Genomic DNA, 21,440 nt, shown 5'->3' with positions numbered 1-21,440 from the left:
GGAAGTTTTGACTCTCAATAAGAGATGTCACATCCTATTTTGAATAAAAATGTTTGAATTTTACTAAAATCTTAATTAACTCGGACAGGCACCAGTCTCGGCGGCGTACGGCGTGGTACTCAATAGTATAGTCTCCCCAAGATTGCTTAGCGGGCGTGTAAATCGTGTTTATGTGCGTGTGTCGATTCGGGTGCTCTAGTATGAAGTAAAAGTACTGATGTGTACTAATTGTGGCTTCATCATCAGCCGGAAGACGTCCATTGCTGGACAAAGGCCTCCCCCAAAGATGCGTCAACCACCATATTATACCAACACTGCGTCTTCCGGTACGTGATCGCCATTCAAGGACTTTACTGCCCCAACGGCCACATGTCCGTCGAACTATGTATGTTTGTAGCGCTCATTCTTCTCAGATATGAGGCATTCTTTTTGGAATGGGTGGTATTGTATAATTTAATAAATTAATATTATAGTTTAATTTAATTAATCGGTATAATTTTTCGGTTGTGCCTTAATCCCCTTTAATTAGAGGGTGCGGCCAGATGGAAGATCAAGCTCAGAGATTTGAGCTTGAGTTTTCAAAGATACCATCTAAATACCATGACGTGTTTAAAGTCTACATTGTACAGTCACATTTCATATTGCGTCAACTGAGCTTTGCGCCAAGATTCAAGAGTTCACTCACTTCATATTATGACGAGTCACTGAGCTGTGGTGCTTCACTATTATTTTTAGAACTGTTTGTACAGAAGGCACTCAGTGTTTTGTGTGACGGGTGATGAAGTTTACAAAGTGTCTACATAAGCACTTTAAAATTAATGGGCTTTTGTATGAAAGGTGATGTAATTTGAAAATATTTGTTTAACAAATTTTATGATCATCAGTTCAATACGAGCGGGAGGCTCCTTTGCACAGGATGCCTGATAGATTATGGGTACCACAACGGTGCCTATTTCTGACGTGAAGCAGTAATATTACATTACAGTGTTTTGGTCTGAAGGGCGTTGTAGCTAGTGAAATTACTGGGCAAATGAGACTTACTAACATCTTACGTCTCAAGTTCAGGAGCGCAATTGTATTGCCCCTCAGAATTTTTTGGTTTTTCAAGAATCCTGAGCGGCACTGCATTTTAATGGGCAGGGCGTATCTATTACCATCAGCTGAACTTCCTGCTGGTCTCGTCCCTTATATTCATAAAAAAATACATTCATTAGCATTTTTTTTTAACACTCTTTATCTCAACATCAGTTGGATTTGAATAATTATTTTTGTATATAATAGGCTTTACTATGTAGGCTTTAGTGCCTTTCAGTTAGCCTTAAATATCCATTGTTCCTTATATCATCCATATCCATGTAAGTCTGAAGAAAGACGTCATATGCTAAGACCACACGAAACATCTGAAAACATGATCAAAGCGAGAGTGATAATATGAAATACACAATTTTTGTGCTTTATTATTATGAAAAAAATAACATCTATATTATATAAAATTGTGTACATTGTGGGAAAATTTACTCTGTTACATTTCCGAGTGTAACAGCTCAGTGTCATATAAAAACTGTTTATAAGCGTGTTCTGGCATAAATATAATATTCTACTAAAGTTGTGGTCCTTATTACGTCGAAATAAAGCCCAGAATTCCATAAGTCATATTATTAAATCTAATACATAAATAAAAGTCGGTATTTGTGAACAAAATTCACTATACGGAGTACAGCAATGTATCTGATATAAACAAGGTGATGCAGGATTATACAGCGAACATTCCTATATCTATAAAAAAATTAAACTAAAAATAGACATATGTGTGGTTCTATGAAGCTAATTATATAAACATAATAATCGAAAGAAAAAATTATTTAAAATTTATATTATGCTTTGCTTTTTCATAAATATTTTTTTATTATATATATTTTAATAATAAAGCCTTTGACGTGTGTGGTGTTCGAACCAACCTCCCTCTCTCCAAACATTGCGGCTGGATCACTTGGCGTTGCGTAGAGACGTCGCTTGTGTGTCTTCTACCGCATTTATCACGGGGAGTGTTCCGAAGAGCTGTTTCAGCTGATTCCTGCCGCCGAATTCCACCTTCGCACGACACGCCACAAATTAGGATATCATCCCCACCATCTGGATGTGTGGCGGTCCTCCACAGTGCGGATCTTCCACGTACCTACAACAAAGCTGTGGAATGAGCATTCTTGTGCGGTGTTTCCGGGACGGTACGACATCAAGGTTACCTTAAAAAAAAGCGCGTAAATCTCACTTAAAGGCTGGCAACGCTCCTGTGAATCCTCTGGTGTTGCAAGAGATTGTGTTCGGCGATGAGCACTTAACACCACCACGGGCTACGCTCGTTTATCCTCCTTTTCCATAACCAAACCCTGGCGCCTTAGACTGATGATTCATGAGTGAAGACTCCTACACCGCGGCCTTATGTTATGCGACATGCAATAGATGGACGCAAAATGTAAAAAAATGTTTCACAATAATAACTACTAGGCATCATAGAAACATCAATTTATACACAAAAAATTTTTTTAAATACTTTATTATTAAAACATCGATCAAAGTGACAACGAACTACAAGAACTTTTATATTATACAGGCTGCACTAAAAGTATCGGGAATGGAATATTTCTGTCATATTGTCACTGTTACTGTCATATTTAAACGTCAAATTAAAAAGTCAAACTAGTTTAGTCGTGGAAAATGGAATTGACTCGAGAAAATTCTAGAGCGATGATTTATTATGACTTTCGAAGTGGTTTAACACAAATACAGTGTGTTGACCAGTTGATTTTTGCATTTGGTGATGAAGCCCCATCCAATACCACAATTTATCGCTGGTTTGCTGAATTTCAACGTCGACGTGTCAAGCTCAGTGATGATCCCCGACAAGGTCGTCCAAAACCTGCAGTCACCAAAGAAAACGTTGATGCTGTGCGTAAGCTGATTGAGGAAGATCGCCATGTGACATACCGCGAAATTCAGGCAACTTTAGACATTGGCATGAGTCAAATACAAATAATCTTGCATGAACAATTAGGTGTAAAAAGTTGTTTTCCCGATGGATACTGCATTTGCTCTGTGAAGAGCAAAAAGCGGCTCGCGTTACTTGGTACGTCAGAACTCTCGAAAGATTCCACGCAGGATCCTCAAATGCTGTATACAACATCGTATCAGGTGACGAATCCTGGATTTACGCGTATGAACCCGAAACAGTTACGAGTTTGGGTGTTCGAAATGAGTTAAAGCCAACAAAAATTATATTAAGATTACTTGCTGCTACGGAGCCCTTCATGGGCAAGTCCGACTCGCACTTGGTCGCTTTTTAAAATTCCGAACGCATTTGCATTGCGCGTGAACGCTCGACATAAAATGGTTAGTGGCACAAGGCCGGCGTTTCGCACGTTCTGAATATTGATAATTATCATGACGTGATCCCTTTTGTTTTATCTTTTATTTTAATATCACTTTAACTTAACTTACACTTAGCTCAAAGCCTGCCAATCTGGACCTATTCAAATTCAAATATTTTTGTTGCAAAGAATAGGATGTGACATCACTTATTGAAAGTCAAAAACTACCACCCATTCTTAAACGAATACCTGTAGAACGGGCGCCACAAACTCAGCGGGCTTTTTTTTTCATCGAAAAAATACGTTTACAAAGTAAATATTGTACAATTAAATTTATTATTTAATAGCCTGAGGGCGGTCGCTTCACTCCCAAACTGTGGTATCATTAAGAAAGTCATATATGTTATATAGTAACCGTTACCACACAAACGTTTTTTAACAATTCTTTTGAATAACGTAATACTTTTGTTTTGTAATTGCTAGATTAAAAAGGCATAAAAGGCATTCATTTTCTCAAAATTGATTCCTTTAGAATTCTTTTTATGTCATTTCTAATACTACCACCGCTTCGGAAGCAAATGGCGCTCTGAGATTCTCTCTCAGAAGCGGCGCAAGAAACTGTCACAGCATTCTTTTTTTGCGCTCTTATTAATACAATATACAATATTGTATTGTCATTGTTATTGCTATAAAATAATCATAATCTAGTCCCAGGCTGACCGATAACTTAGATATTCAGCTGTGGAGTAATAGGATTTACGACAGAGCCATTTTTTAATAAAACATTTAAATTTATTTATACATAATGCCTGAACAGTAGCTGGGACTTTATTATAAAAGTGTACAACATTTACCCTTAAAGCTATTATGTATCTTATCATTGTTGGTTTATTCAAGAACTCCTTGATTTTTTTTTTTACTCTTTGATTTCATTGCCACGGACATCCCGCATTTTTTGCACAGAACCCTTCTTCTTTTTCTACTTGTCGATATGTGTACTACTCTTACACAAATAAAACTGAAAACAAAATCTTATGAACGATGCGGGGCTCGAACCCGCGACCTCTCGCGTTCCGTGCGAGCGCTTTTTCCAACTGAGCTAACAGTTCGAGTTACGTATCGTCATAAAATCTTGTATGCTTTGTTCAATTCTCAGGTTGTGGCTTCAGAGTCGTTCGTCATCGTTCATAAAATTTTCTTGTCCGTTTATTTATACAAATGATTTAAGTTTTCTTTAGTGTTAATTCCGCCAATATTTGTTTTTAAGCAATTATGTATAACAAATTAAATGAGACTTTGAGTCTCGTGCCAGATTTTGGCGAGACAACACGTCCTGAGGATGCCTCGTGTAGAATTGTTTAAAAACAAATATTAGCGGAATTAACACTAAAGAAAACTTAAATCATTTGTATAATTATGGATTTCCGCAAAGTAACGCCTACCTCAATAAATTTTCCGTTTATTTGTGTAATTTATCTCAGAAGTGATCACTTTAAAAACATAAAAAAAATACTAGGTACTCTTTGTAATATAAGTTATCTGCCAGTCAAATTCGGTCCGAAAGAATCGGAATCGACCGAAGCGCGTTCATAGAATAGTACGTATGATTTTAACTAGCATTTTTTTTTGCCGATTATTTATAGACAAGGATAGTCCTAAGATTTTATTTAGAATACTTTTGTAGCTTGACTGTGTTATAACGCGAAGTAAAGTTATTCTAAAATTAAAAAAAAATGTCTTTATCTTAACTATGTCACTACAGAATTACATGACACTGAGAAGTCATTTTAAAGTTGGAGTAACTTTACATTGCGTTTATTAATAAGATACATAGAGTATAGATTCTTCTTCGTCGGATTACTCTTGACAGAGCAGTCGTGGTCACGTCGAACGACGAACGATTCTACGCCAGTTATCCCTGGCTATTGCTTCTCTGGCACATGTGTTGAGGGGAGTATTGGTTAAGGCTTTGATCTGGTCTGTCCAGCGCATAGGGGAGCGTCCTCTTGACCTACTGCCGTTGACCCTTCCAATAGAGTATAGATAGTCAAATTCGATTCGTACTTAAAGCTTAGATCATTTATACGTCTAGATCACAGAATAGGTAATTAAATTGTTCTGTGGTCTAGATAGACTATGACAGCTGTGAAAACGTCGAAACAAATAGTTTTTAGAACTACCCTGTATTTTGACCCATTGACACACACTTACACAAAGTGTCATACAAATCGCGAGTGCAAGACGTAGCTCGCCTGTTTTTTAATATACGTATAAACTTTCTAATCCGGTCAATTTAGACCAAAAAATGAGAGTGAAGTTACATAAAGTCCCAACAAGCTGAAAATCAGTGGAATTTATAAAAAACGAGCTAAGTACACTACCTCATAGGTGGCGTGGAAACGTGTGCATATTATGACGATAACAACTTTTATAACTTTGAATCGTTATATCTCAGAAACGGTGGCTCGTAACAAAAAAAGTATCGATACATTTTTTATAGATAATTTTATGATATACAATTTTTGTCTAAAGTACTTTTATGATAAAACTTGCCGTTTTGCTGAAATTCGCGAAAAACTATTTTTTTTGACCTTTGACCTTGAATAAAAGAATTTCCATACACGGGAATGATGGGGAACTTTTAAACATTGTTTATAATTATGTTTTGAACAATTTCACTGATTTTTAGCTTGTTGGGACCTTATGTAACTTCGAATGTCTAAATTGACCGGACTGTAAGGTTCAAAGTTAAAAAGCGCTTTAAATATCAAATATTTCATATATGTAATGAAAAATAAACTTACCATCTAATAATAAATGTGTATAGTGTAGTTGACAACTTAATGCATAAATACAAACTTTAACATTAAGGTTGCAACAAACTATTAAGTATTATATTATGCTGCAAAATTACGAGAATACTTACACTCATAAGCCGCGCTTAGTTTTATATTACGAAAAGTTTTGCAACTGCATGGCTGCAATTAGTTATGAATACTGATGCGCGTGTTTGTCGTATAAGAATCCGACGTCTGGTTTGTTGATAAGTCTGTTGGTGATGATAAGCGTTTTGTGATCAACGTGTCGGAAGACTCTCTTTAGATACTCCTGAGCAAAAAAACTTCAACGCTTTATAAACTTAATTCAAACAATAATATACTTTAAGACAACAACCATCCAAAATTGAATAAGTGATAAAATTAACTTAATGAAACTTAATACACTAAAAAACAAAGCTTTTGTTTTTCGTTATATAACAAAAGCTAAAAGCTTTTCCTTAAAAACTCTGGTACTATTATGACTGAGATCCTAAACAGTTTTCCAGCGGCACATTAAGTGTCAAAAACATATTCCAATGCATTACTTACTGATATACTCTTACGGACTTACAAATAAAAATGGTATTAAGTTATACCTGAGAAGAAACCAAAAACATGCAGAATGCTTACGAATAAACTGAAAATATTATTTTACCGACTATATCGCCACATGAGTAAAAAACGGTACAGAGACTAAGCTTCATACGACCGCGCGAAACGGTTGCAATTCTACAATTGGTGTATGTGTGTCCACTGGCCGCTTGTTTTTATTACGTACGCGACGAAGCCGGTTGACGATCGCACAGACAGTTGACAATAGAATAATATGGTAAAAGAAGAGTTGAATTTAGATTTTTTTTTGTTTGTCCGTTTGTTTTGTTTTTCTTTTGATAGCACACATTCCTGAAACCTTCTGAAAGGGTTAACATGTTGTATCAAGCGGTTCACAAGATATTCGCCGAAATATGGCTCCAAACGTCACACAATGGGGCTAATGAAAATCAGTGTTGTGCTTATTAAAGTATGGACACAACTGTATCTGAGTCGATTCCAGTTTTGGAAGACCAGTGCCATACCGATCATTTAGTATGATTTTATTCTTTATTGCTTTTGTATTTAAGATTAAGGTTTGTTTGTTGTTGTGTGCAGATCTTGCGTGTGGAATGCAACGATGACGATCACTGTGAAGACGGCGCTGCTCTGCGCTGTCTTGCTGTTGCTGCAGCAAGGTTTGTATGATGTTTTAATAAAACAGGATGAAGTTCTCGTTCATATCGAAAGGTTATTTTCAACAAGTTGACCACGATAATCGTATTCATACCATATAGGCAATTAGGCAGGCCTACCCTATTCAGAACCATGTTAATCATGGCCCATACTCTTTTCTAACATAGGAATCGAATTGTCGGGGACGCGGTCGCGGTGCTCTGAGAACGGTTGGATCACAAAGCGACACGCCACAAATTAGAATTTCATTCCGACCATCTTAATGTGAGGAGTTCCTCCACAATGTGTTTTTAAAGGAACTTTCGTCATCTTCTTTCGTACACCAAACCTGTGGAATGAGTTTCCTTGTCCGGTGTTTCCGGGACAATACGACACGGGGACTTTCAAAAAAGCGCGTACGTCTTTCTAAAACGCTAACGCTCCTGTGATTCCTCTAGTGTTGAAAGAGAATGTGGGCGGCGGTGATCACTTAACATCAGATGACCCGTACGCACATTTGTCCTCTAAATACCGTTCTCGTACCTACAAATGCATTCAAAAACTGTAATCACATTGTTATCTGCTATCCCAAGAAATCGCCAAATAAGCGCATATTTGAAATATTAATACTTCTTTGACAAACAAGACTTACGGATAACGATGCATGGTTCTTATGGTATCATAAGAAGACTAAGCAATTTTGGTAAAATGATTTCAAAGACGGAGTAGGAGTTTCTTATCAGTTCATTTCCCCATGTCAGTGCCCCCTTCCGAACTGATGTTTCTTCATGACTTGATGATTGGTAAACACCAATTTGTTACATTATTTCTCGACCTGACGTCGATGACGTCTTATCGTCGCTGTGTTACGGTGTGCAAAATAAACATCAATAGGACATTATTATTAAGAAAAAATAAACAACGATTTAATTTGTCCGTATTATAAATTGATGTAAAGATGTTGTGTTGTGATGCTGTTTATTATTATGTATTATAACTACTTATAATGATGAGAAATAAATAAAAGAATCTGGGTTAAGTAAAAAAAAGTATTTAATTTTCTGGCAGTATTATTATAGCGACACAGAACAACAGAAAGTACAGATCTCTTAGCAACAAAAGTCAAAAAGTAACAATGTAAACTTGGCAGTAGTGATAGCACAAAAATATCACAACATGTAACGGTAACGAAACTGCAAACCGTATTGACGCAACAGGACAAGCGCGAGGGGGTGAAAGGGTACGGGAGGAGCTTTCGCGTTCCAGCGAGGTCCAGAAATAATGTGACCGTGTTGTATGTTATGTTATATCAGTATGGTAAATCTTTATATATATATCTATCTGATCGTATCGACATTAAACTACCGCCATTCGATGCTAAATTTATCCTAGATGGTTCATGGCTACTTATTTTTCAAATTTTCGAATTCAAACGTTCCTTCCTTTTAAAATTCGCCCAGCGAATCGGGCGGTAACGGCTAGTACTAAATAAATATATTTCTATGTCTTCAGCAAGCGCCGAGCTTCACGGAAGATGTCCGGCCCAAGAAAATCCGTGCCCATCCCGGGCGACGCCGTGCAGCACTGATGATGAGTGCGGGGAACAGGTGTGCTGCCAGACGTCCTGTGGACAAACCTGCGTGGATCCCTTGTACACAGGTTAGTATTCTTAAGGAGGCATCTATAGCCCAGTGGTTAGTGACCCTGATATTAATACAATATTTGTGCTGCAGAAGAGCGCTATTCGCGCTATTAATAACCTAGGTCCTAAAGAATCATTGAGAGCAAAATTCAAAGAAATTAACAACTTGACTGTTGCTTCTCAATAAATTCTTGATAATGTAATGATTTGCTAGAAACTGTCATAACCATAATGTTAACACCAGGAATAGACATAAACTTAATATAATGCCTACTACTTGGCTAAGTCGAGTTAGTAAGTCATTTATGGGGCGATGTATATGCTTTTACAACAAGATCCCAGAAAATGTTCAAAACAAAACTATTACTTTTTTCAAAAGAATTGTTAAAAAAACGTTTGTGTGGTAAAGGTTACTATAATATAAATGACCTTTTTAATGATACCACATATTGGGAGTGGATCGACCGCCGTCAGGCTACTAAATAATAAGTTTAATTGTACAATATTACTTTGTAAACATATTTTTTCAAAAGCTTGCTGGGTTTGTTGCGCTCGTTCTTCTCAGGTCTGAGGCATTCGTTTTGGAATGGGTGGTAGTTAATATGTATTTATATATGTTTAAGTAAGTATATTTTATTAAATATATCGTTGTCTTGCTCACATAGTACAGGCTATGCCTAGTTTAGAGCAAGATAATTTGTGTAAGAGTGTGTCAATATTATTATTATTATAATTACATTATTATTTATTACCTTAGATAATTTGTACGACTAGATAAAGCCTCTTGCTGCTAGACTTATGAAAACAGGCCAGTCTTATTACTTTAGTGTGCGTGACAAGCTACGTCTTACACTTGCGATTTTTATGACACTTTGTGTTATTATGCGTACATTACTCAAAATAGAACCTCTTCAAGAGATTCAACATCCAAAGTCACTCTTTAGTTAAGTTTAGAACTTTAGACACTAGAACGCGTTTGTTTTGTAAGAACCAATAAACTCGCAATTTTGAATAATTATCAGTTTTTTCATTGACACTTTAGAGCAGACCTAACTTGACTTACCAAATCAATAAAAAAATGCATATTATTGTACGCAAAACTAATATCTATGTCATCATGACACCCTACCTAAACCACAATCCTTTATCACACATGAACACTTTAAGCCTCTCAAAGTCGATCGTAGTCTTAGCTTTTGAGGTAGGTCGCCAGCAGTTCAAGCTTGAGCACCCCTGATCTAAGCTGTAGGGACTATGACGACACCAAAGAAAACCCTTATGATATTACTGCTTTTCTGTGTTTGAGTAAACAAGTGACAAACTGTAAACTTGAAATTATAATATGAGTTAGGTAAGTATCCATCCCTACTCTTACACGTGGCTTAATTAGCTTCCATATTTTAAACATGTAAATATTTAAATTTTTCGATGAGATTCAAATTATGATGTTTTCAAGCATCTTTCTTTCACGTACTACAAAGCTGTGGTATGAGCTTCCATGTGCGGTGGTTTTCGGACGATACGACATGGGTACACCTTCCTTAAAGGCCCGCAACGATACTTTGATTCCTCTGGTGTTACAAGAGAATGTGGGCGGCGGTGATCACTTAACACCAGGTAACCCGTACGCTCGTTTGTCCTCCTATTCCATAAAAATAAATATGGCAACTGTAGCAGTACCTACGTTAATTAGAATTACTGAGTACTCTAAACGCGCCTCAATACTGGCTATTGGAAACCACACCCATCCAACGTGGAAATGCTGCCAGTATTCTTGGTACACTTCCCCGTAACGATTGTTATAAAAAAAAAAAATCATGAAAATAAGGGTCCAGACTAGCAGGACTTTCCGCTGATGGTAATTGATACGCCCCGACCATAACAATGCAGTGGCGGTCAGGATTCCTGAAAAATCGAAATATTCTGAGTGGCACTACAATTCCGTTCGTCTCCTTGAGACATAAGATGTTAAGTCACATTTGCCCAGTAATTTTGGTACCCATAATCAAGCCGGCATCCGGTGCAAGGGAGCCTCCCACTGGTGCACTTTGTTAAGATAGTTGTTTTAGCAATAAAAACGAAAAGAAATCACTTTCTTAAATTACCCACCCGATTACGATATCAGAAATTCCAAATAACTCTAATAATAGGAACTATATAAGTGTTCACTATTTACAAACACTGTCCATGCTATTGCTTCACGGTTGGTACAACGAGCGGTAAAGTTGCATAACAAATAGTTACGTGGTTGAAGTTACTACAACACAATAATAATACGTAGACAAATAAAATTTTATGAACGATGCGGGACTCAAACCCAGGACCTCTGGCGTTCCGTGCCAGTGCTCTGCCAACTGAGCTAACCGTTTGAGTAAAATCTTGTATGCTTTTTCAACTCTCGGGTTGTGGCTTCATCTACTGGATCTACTTTACAGTTGATAACCTGCTCAACCCTCGCCAGAGATCGTGGGTTTGAGTCCCGCATCGTTCATAAAATTTTGTTTTCAAATTTAATTTGTGATGAATCCTATAAGTGAGGGTCATCTATTAAAAACATAACAAATTGTTAATAATATCCACCATCTGGATGTGTGGCGGTCCTCCACAGTGCACTTTTCAAGGAGCTTTCTTCCACGTACTACAAAGCTGTGGAATGAGCTTCCTTGTGCGGTATTTCCGGGATGATACGACATGGGTACCTTCAAAAAAAGCGCGTACACCTTCCTTAAAGGCCGGCAACGCTCCTGTGATTCCTCTGGTATTCCAAGAGAATGTGGGCGGCGGTGATCACTTAACACCCATATGCTCGTTTGTCTTTTCCTGCTTTTCCATAAAAAAAATAGATAAGCACGAGTGACGAGAGACATTCCTCCACATTGATGCCAATATGGCAAATTAGGCGCTTATTTCTGCCGTGAAGCAGTAACGTGTAAGCATTATTGTGTTTCGGTCAGAACGGCGCCGTAGCTACCGTATGTCCTGTAACCATAATGTAGTGGGTATCCTGTACAAAGAAGCCTCCCACTGGTAATTAATCTTTTACCCGTTTCCTCCTCTTATATAGAAAAAAAAAATTGCCAGAAGTTCGTGCCAGATCTCGGGTCACATTTCAAATCTGTTAGCCAAACCTCAAAGCTCTTCAAAGGTACGAAATATATACCCATACTTTGTATACATTAACCCCCTTTATTCATAATGGTCCGCTAACATAGACAGCCGCTAAGGAGTGTTTTTCTCATTCTGACTCAGGTCAATAGAAGAAGATAGAGCGCGAATTAGCAATGCTAGCAAAGTTAGCAGACTATTATGAATAAGGGGGTATATGTACAAAGCTGTGGGTAACATAAAACAATACAGAAATAATTAGAATACTTAAAATTCAGTTTAGCTAATAAGTTACCCTTCCGCATTCTATTTTGGGATTTAATTAAGGTCGTTATCTCATCTTCCAAAATTAAACAGTAACAGAGCGGGCATAATAAATAATAAGGAATTTATTAGTGATCCTGGGCTAAGGGTTGCGGCCTTGCAGAAGGGTAATTTGAGCCCTCTTCAAAAAATGCCTCTTAATTTACCGGAAGGAAGCTCTTAACATACATCCAATATACTACAATTTATACAAGTCTTTATAACTTTTTATGAAATAATTTATATTATTTAAACACGACTCATATATTTTATGTAGCACCTTACAAACTAATTAGTTATGTATATTACAGCCATTGTATAATTCTATTTGATCGAAAAGAGTGGCCGTTGAGTTTCTTTTAATATGTTCTTCTCACGAGCTTAACTTTTTACGAACATATGGTAAATTCAGTAATTAAAAAGAAATATTTATAGTGACGATTCAAAAGCGCTTAGTTTAAGCCTAATTTAATAAAGTTTATTTGACTTTGACTAAGAACAATCATTCATACAGTGATAGTAATTCAATGATAACTCTTTAAATTTTAAAATAATAATTTTAATTAAAATTTTAATTATATTTTGCTTTTAAAATATGTCAGTTCAGCTCCAAACTTCACACAATGGGGTCACTGAAAATCAGTGTTGTGCTCATAATGTATGGACACAACTATAACTGAGTGGACTCCAGTTTTGGAAGACCACTGCCACGTGAAGTTTTGCTTTTATGCATATATTAAGCATATATTTTGTTCTCATTTACTTTTTTGTGTGACTGTGTCAGTTTTTCTTCCAAAATAAATTCATTTTCATTTCATTTAAATGTAAACATTGTTGAAGTGTATTGGTAGGTGTAGTTATTATTCTATCTATTCCAATTCAAATACTTTTATTCAAAACTAGCTGACCCGAAAGACGTTGTTCTGTCAATACAATAATAATTATGTATTCCATCGAAAATGTGTAATCAAGGTTAATCAGTTAAAAATTAAACAAAAACGTTATATCGTATAATGTGTAAACAACTTTTACATTTGCTTTATAATTGCCAATTTTTTAAGTATTAAAATGGATATAGTATGTTATCCTTAAGGGATAGACATAATATGCCATCACAGGCTTTTCTGTAGACCTTTATAATTTACACAATGCTACCACACATTATTTTGTTATATCTCAAAGGGGTTATACAGCGTTTTCATTGAAAGCTCCCAGGCAGCTTATTTTTTCCGACACCTCCAATAAATATCGAAAATGTATACAAAAACTTAATAAATTATATACTAAAACTTTCCTCGAGAACCACGCTACCTATTGGTGAAACAGCATTAAAATCCGAGCAGTAGTTTTTGAGTTTATCGCGAATAGACAGTCAGACGTTCCGAATTTTTACAATTTCTTTTTCAACAAGGATTTATAAGAGTATATTAAAATACAATTTATTCAAGCAAAACAAATCTAATTACTAAATTTACAATACTATGATTACATAAAATTAAAACTATCATAACGGAGACGCGTACCAAGAATACTGGCAGCATTTCCGCGTTGGATAGTTAGGCGTATCCGTCGATCGAAATAGCTGCCAGCGCTTTGATTTCCAGTAGCCTTATTGAGGCGCGAAGATAGTACTTTGAATATTCTCCGCTGTTCTGGGCCCCACGGGCAAAGTGTCTCGATACCAAACGGCACAAAGATGTATGACTCACTGGGACAGACATTATATATAGTATACTCTTCTGCAGGTTGTGAAAACATAAAACTGTCATCTGAACGGATTTCTCGAGCGTTGGCAGCGGAGAACAGCCGGTCTGGTCGAGGAGTGAAGTCACTGAGGTCGCCAAGATGCAGGGTATCAGACGGAGAATTCGAGGAGATACAGTGTGACAACGAGATAGTCAGCTCATGTTGGTGCGTCGACCCCGCGGGCTTCGAGGTGAGTACTGTTTCCTTTTCTACTTTATTTGTCACTGCTTGATTAGAGGATGGTAGATATATTAAGGCCTGATAAAAGCTCATGGTCGCTCAGAGGGCAGTGGAGAGGGCTATGCTCGGAGTTTCCCTGCGAGATTGAATCAGAAATGAGGAGATCCGTAGGAAAATCAAAGTTACCGATTGAAACTGAAGTGGGAGTGAGCAGGGCATATAGCTCGACGGACAGATGGCCGGTGGCACAGTTAAGTCCTCGAATGGTAACGACGTGCCGGAAGACGCAGTGTTAGTTGGCCACCCACAAAATGAACCGACGATCTGGTTAAGATTGCCGGAATACGTTGGATGAGGGCAGCGCAGGACCGATCGTCGTGGAGATCCTTGAGGTAGGCCTTTGTCCAGCAGTGGACGTCTTCCGGCTGATGATTATGAGATATATTAAGAAGCGGATCTGATTCCTGCCACCGAAAACCATCTTCACGCCATACGCCACAAACTGAGACATCATCTTCAGAATTATGACGCGCTCCTCACAGTTCTGTTTTCAAAAAAGATCGTAAAGTCTTCCCACCACTATAATATTATCTTTGGTTGCCTTCAAAAAGCGCGTACACCTCCGTAGAAAAGCCACTCTCCTATGATTCCTCTGGTATAGCAAGAGATATGAAGAATAAGAAGAATTAATAGCATTTTCCAATGATTGCGCTTCTTTACTTGACTGGAACGGGCGTTCATAGCCATGCGTGACAGGCCAATCTGATTCAATGCTCACAAGATAAAATGCTTAGGTCTTGCGAAGTTTTCGTTAAGAAAAGTTTTGATATTTACTTAAGACAGATGTGGGAGGAGGAATTTACGAACGAAGTATCATATGAAAATTTGATATTTTATACCTACCTATGAAGTTTGTCGGCCTAAATCCCATAACCTCGTAATTTTTGTTGACTGACCATCATACCATGAATCGGTGATCTAAATAGTTCATAGCAATCCATGCTTGCAGGCTCTTACCAGTGGGAGGCTCCTTTGCATAGGATCCCGGCTAGGTTATGGGTACCACAGCGGCTTATTTTTGCCGTGAAGCAGTAATGTGGAAACATAACTGCGTTTCGGCCTGGGCAATTGAAACTTAACATCTTATGTCTCGAGGTGACGAGCGCAATTGTTGTGCCGCTCAGAATTTTTGGGTTTTTCAAGAATCCTGAGCGGCACTACATTGTAATGGGCAGGTCGTATCAATTACCATCAGCTGAACGTCATGTTTTTATCATAATATTGAAAACATTCCATTAACCTCGTCATTAATATCTTCAGGTTCCTGGTACTCGCGCACCAGCAGCGTCCCTCGTCAACTGCACCAGAACAGACCCCTGCGCGGCGCACACGTGCCGAATGCTCTGCCCTCTTGGATTCGAGCTGGACGATAAAGGATGTCCACTGTGCAAGTGTAGAGATCCTTGCTCGAGTGTCACGTGTCCTGGCCAACTCTCCTGTCAGCTGGAGGAGACTCCGTGTCTGAGACCGCCGTGTCCACCGGTTCCCACTTGTTAGTAGCCACACCTTTTCAATATCTAGAATCTATATATAACCAGGGTATCAGGAACTGGAAGGCCATTTTAACCTGCGATCTGATTGCGATTGTTTGAAACACAATAATTTACGCATAAAGACAGTAATAATTATGGTGAAAAATTGCTGTACCGTATGTAGAAGAGCTCTCGATTGGCAAAACTCTCCCTAAGCTTCTTCTTTTTTCGCTAAGGTCCTTATTTCTAAGAAAATACGTGACAGTACAAGGCATTATCTGTTCTTTTTAAATGCCAGCACTTCAAAACCGGTTTATGATACCTAGTTGCACTTCACAGTCATGTCATGAGGCTTCCAAAAGATCATATGACCAAGAGAGTGCTTTATATTAACACCGGACCAAGAGAACGCGGAAGACCTCGTTTAACATGGCAATCTAGAAAAAGATCTACAAAAAGCCCAAATAAATCCGCAGACGACCCAGGACCGAACGTCCTGGCGAAGACTGATTAGGAGAGCCGACCCCAACTAAAATGGGATAGAACGAGGAGAAAGAAGAAGAGTTGCACTTCACAGTGATAATAAAAATTTATTGAAAACTAAGTGCTCACAAAGTATAATTAGGGAGTTGCAGTAAAACAAACATATTATGAATTAAGCAAAACCTACCACTGGAATTAGGAAAAGCTATTGCTGAGCATTCGCCTCAACAAAAATGCAGGAAAGCACTTAGCCCGACGAATAATTTCATGAGCATATAGCTTATATGCCTAAAAATATGCAAGTTTTTGTTTCAATGAAATCTATGGAGTAGTTTTGAAGTTCGACGCGGAATACCCATGTGACGTCATAACATTGCACGATGCTCAGAGGCCCGCTCTGATTAGAGTATTGTGATGTAACAACAGTGGTCAGCGACCCCGCGCCTTACTAATAAGTCCATTTGACTTTTTAATATTTCCGGATATTTCGGAAACTTGTATCCAAAATATGTTTAAAGTATTTCTTAGTTTGTGTAAAATTATCTTATAATTTTACGATGTCCGCGCACACTGCTACCCCAAATTCGAACCTTGAAGTTAGTTGATCAACTAGACCATTTATATTATTTTTAGCTACCATACGCCTCTTGTAACTCATATGTGTACAGAAGGATAACCAAACCGCCTAATGAGAGTTGAACATACATTTATAATCTAATCTACAGCAACACTTTACAATAGATATTTACAGATCCTCACGAGTAGCTAGGTAGAAATATAAATTAAGAACAATGTGAGTAGTTACGTACACGAATCAAATTCTTAACACTATTGTATTACTTATCTATTACATATTATCAGCTCGACCACCAAATTGACCAAAGAACTCATTTCCTAACTGACGCTTAATGGAATCAGAGCTGCTACAGAATAAGTAAAGATCGATTTGTTTTGATAATTTGTTAAAGTTATTGCTGACACTTACGATGAATGAATTTTGACGATAGTTAGTGCTGACAGGGGATATAAAGATATAGGCATATTTACGATCTAAAATTGAAGGTGTGTAAATAGATATTTTCGATAAGAGATCTGGACACAGGACAATCTACTTTATTAGTTGTACCATACCAAGATTTACGGGTCATGCGGACGGTTGGTTTGGTTGGTAAGAGCGCTGGGACGTAGACCGAGAGGCGAGTCTTTTAAACCCGCAATATCCATAAAATTTGGTACAAATTAGATTTGTATTTTTCATTTTATTAAAGAGATCAATGTCGAATTCTTTGGATAAAAAAAATCTTAAACTTTAAAGGCTACAAGTTTGTATGTTTTGTTCGGCAGGTAAAAGAGGTCGCAGTCTTCAAAATGTGTGCCCAGTGGGAGAGCCACTCCTCATATCGGAGACGAGCCGGCCTTTCCTGTGCGGCACAGACCCAGGCAAACCCAACTGCCCACCCCTGTATAGATGTCTGGTCGAGTCAGGTATTGTTTCATCACCCACCAAATATGAACACAATGGGATATTAAGGCGGGTATTTATAGTGTCATGGCCGGTTCACGCGGGCTAAACTAATATTGCTTGTGTAACTAATTGTCTTGTCATAATATGCTTATGCCTGAGACTTTGTCTGCTTGGAATACTGCTACGGCTACAGAAAAAAAAATTAATACAAATCTCCCGTATAACGCGGCACCTATCTAACACGGGATTTCCCACATAAATATTTCTGTACTGTGAAATTGATAAGGATTTGTACAGTTCATAATTAGCTTTGCGTACCTTCGTACGTTTGTCAATAAGTGTGTTATTACAAAATTAAATTAATTTATTAAATTTGTGTATTAAAAACCCTCGTAGTAAAATTACGCAAACTTACTAATTACTACCTACTACTACTATACCGAGTTATCGCCTATAATTGAAATCAAAACAACATAATTCTAAGCAAAGTTAAATAAAATATCAACAACAGACGATAAAGTTTTTTCATATCCATTATTAATGAATTTCTGTCATCATTCCTCATCATTCATCAGTAGTGTTGGACTTGCTGCTAACAAACAAGCATAAACACAGACAGATAGAAGAGAATTCAACACATCGTTGGGTTGCATTCTTCTTTCAAATATTTTTTCTTCTTTTTAATTAATGAACATGTTACAGATAAAATTGTAGGTAGGTGTAAAGAAGATACACTTAAGATTAGATTCTTAACTTATCTGTGAGTGGAGGTATCAACCTTTCTCCTATCAATATTAAAAAAATAGATTATATATAAAAACTAACATAATTAATTAAACAAAAAACAAAATCTTTGCCAAAATCAAAAAGTAGGTTAGGATAAATCAAACAAAGGTAATACAGTAATATTTAAAACAGTACAGACTAGATCAGATTAAAGGTAAACTAACCTAACCTAACTTATTTAATAATTATTTATGCTATTGAACTTATAGTTGGCTCTCGAAGATAAACCTAATTTCAGTCGGCTGATCTTAAGTTATGTTCACAGGAACCGAGAAATAATATAAAGAATTTTTGTTGAAGGTAGGCCCTTAACTCCACATTACGACTCTGCAGTGGTTGAGAGAACGCAAGTTGAGTTAATATTTTCAACGCGGACCATTTCAAGTACTTCCCACACAAAATTATTAAATTAATATTGTCAGGCATTCACACGACTATTAGTTTTACTTCTATTTTATTTTATATACTAATTAATTATATTAAGAATATTGAAACGCGGTTTTACTTGTCTTTATCTTTTTATATCACGCTCTACAGTGCGTAGTAAAAATATATAGTGGAAATATTAATATTTTTATTATTGTAGAACATAGTTTCTTAGTTTACGTATCACTAATCAATCTCTTATGGTAGGCTCTGATATTTTTCTATTACTCTTTAAAAAATGTAACTACCTAGATTTATAGTGTTTTTCTGCTATTATTAAGAGACAGGATCTATAGTGCATTCATTGCTTGGACCCCATCCCTGCAATATGTCCCCAGGAGAATGTTTTATTAAAGGCACAGTCGGAATTATTTACATGCTGCCTCCTTTGGTCTAGAGTGAATACGTACTCTGATTATGAATGGGTGTGTCATCGGGACAGAAGACCCTGTAGATTACACATAGACATGCGCCATGTTAAGTGTAGAATCATATTCGACCTATCATCACAACTGTCTCCGGAAGATTCCTCTCGGAGACAGGCGTGAATATTTACACAATAAATCTCCATTTGCTTACTGTTCCACCTTTTCAGCACATCTAGCAAAACTAGTCCTACTATTCATTTAACCTTATTTATGCAGGAAATGACTACGGCGTGTGCTGCCCAGCTTCATTAGAACTGCAGAAAGCTGGAACATGCCCTGTTCCAACGGAAACTGACTGCGGGACACCATGCGCTCACGACCTGGAGTGCCCTTCTATGCAGAAATGCTGCGACGGCGGAGAATGCGGCCGGCATTGCATCCTGCCCCACAACGTTACGATGTGTACCCAGCAAAAGATGCTGGCGGAACTGCTTGTGATCAGCGAAAGGGAAGGAAGAGGATACGTGCCGCAGTGTACCAGGAATGGGGAGTTTGTGGCTAAGCAGTGCTCTAGAAACGGATTGGTTTGTTGGTAAGTGTTGCTGGTATCAAGCGAAAATCATTGGGATTTCATCTCTCTGACAGCCATAAAATCAATAGATTCAAGTTAGAAATACTTCTGCCAACAAATTATTCCAATTAATGCTCAGGTTACGATAGTTTTTTTATGACCATAAGCGACGAGACGAGTAGGACGTTCAGCTGATGGTAATTGATACGCCTTGCCTGCGCATTACAATCCAAAAAATGTAAGTGGCGCTACAATGTCGCTCGTCACCTTATTACATATGCTGTTAAGTTTCATTTGCCCAGTAATTTCACTAGTTACGGCGCCTTTCAGACCGAAACACATTAATGCTTACACATTACAGTTTTATGGCAGAAAAAGGCGCCGTTGTGGTAGCCACAATCTCGCCGGCATCCTGTGCAAAGCCTCCCACTGGTAAATGCACTTAGTCGCTTCATACTTGGGCCTAGGGATTCTCTGCTCCTTTCATGCCCCGGGGAAGCACAGGGCAATAGTATAGATAGATAGATAGTATCCACTAGATAGGGGAGTGTCGAAGTTGATGATGATGTGTGGCGACTACGATTCATGCAAATGTATTTAATTATTATTTCAGGTGTGTAGATACTGACGGTAATAAACTGCGTGGTTCAATGGGGCCAGCTGCAAATGTAGAATGCCAGGAGACTCCTCGGCCAGTCAGGACAGGGGGAAGAAGCATGGCGTCATGTGCCAGAGCTCTGTGCGCTGGAGTCTGCGAGTACGGATACAAGAGTGGCACGGATGGGTGCCCAAGCTGCGAATGTGACGACCCTTGTGAAGGTTTTCCGTGCGATGAAGACGAGGAGTGCGTGAGGGTTAGAGAAGCTGATTGTACTGGGGAGCTGTGTACTGGATATCCTGTGTGTAAGTATCATGATATACTTGGGAGTATTTTGCGTACTACTGCCATTCGTCTGTCCATTACATCTGTATCTTAAGAATTTCTTAAGATAACATATTTATATATGTAAATATAATTATAAGTTTTGTTTTGATACAAAAGCAATTTATTAGATATCATTTTCATAATAATGATGATTAATATTTGACAGTTGTTTCTAAAGAGTTGAGAGCACTTACAAACAAATGAGTATTGAGAATACAACCAGATGTATATAATGTTCGTTTGTCTTGTATGAAAAGTTGATCTTCATTTCGGGTATTTACTTTTCGACGTGATAACATCTTATAAATTGATGAACGCCAGTTGCTCGCATGAAAAATTGTCACGTTCCGCCTGAGCCGAGTGTGCAAGCGAGAGCGCGATACAAGTGACAGAGAGGTATGATCGGCTAAGCGTTAGTGGTTGGATTGGTGGGCGAGTGCAGTTATACTAATATATATATATAATCTTACAATTTAGACTAAAAATATTATGAGTAATATAAAAGATGTTTTCATATC

The 21,440-nt window shown here is 37.6% G+C and overlaps 2 protein-coding genes across 2 annotated transcripts in view; one reads left to right on the top strand and one right to left on the bottom strand.

The window, feature by feature from the left end:
• LOC126966158 (tryptophan--tRNA ligase, cytoplasmic) overlaps positions 1-21,440 on the bottom strand; it is a 373,239-nt gene that overhangs the window by 280,568 nt on the left and 71,231 nt on the right. The window lies entirely within an intron of this gene.
• Positions 1-21,440, top strand: part of LOC126966090 (zonadhesin) — an 88,939-nt gene that overhangs the window by 50,558 nt on the left and 16,941 nt on the right. Inside the window, exons 2-8 of the mRNA XM_050809965.1 lie at positions 7,334-7,413; positions 8,903-9,049; positions 14,186-14,376; positions 15,687-15,918; positions 17,726-17,866; positions 19,703-20,018; positions 20,611-20,900. Of these exons, the coding sequence (XP_050665922.1) occupies positions 7,356-7,413; positions 8,903-9,049; positions 14,186-14,376; positions 15,687-15,918; positions 17,726-17,866; positions 19,703-20,018; positions 20,611-20,900 (1,375 nt within the window). The 5' untranslated portion in view covers positions 7,334-7,355. The remainder of the gene's footprint in view (positions 1-7,333; positions 7,414-8,902; positions 9,050-14,185; positions 14,377-15,686; positions 15,919-17,725; positions 17,867-19,702; positions 20,019-20,610; positions 20,901-21,440) is intronic.

This window comes from Leptidea sinapis, chromosome 9 (assembly GCF_905404315.1).
Source record: "Leptidea sinapis chromosome 9, ilLepSina1.1, whole genome shotgun sequence".
NCBI lineage: Eukaryota > Metazoa > Arthropoda > Insecta > Lepidoptera > Pieridae > Leptidea > Leptidea sinapis.
Note: the sequence above shows the minus strand (reverse complement) of the source record. Positions and strands in the feature narration are given on the sequence as shown.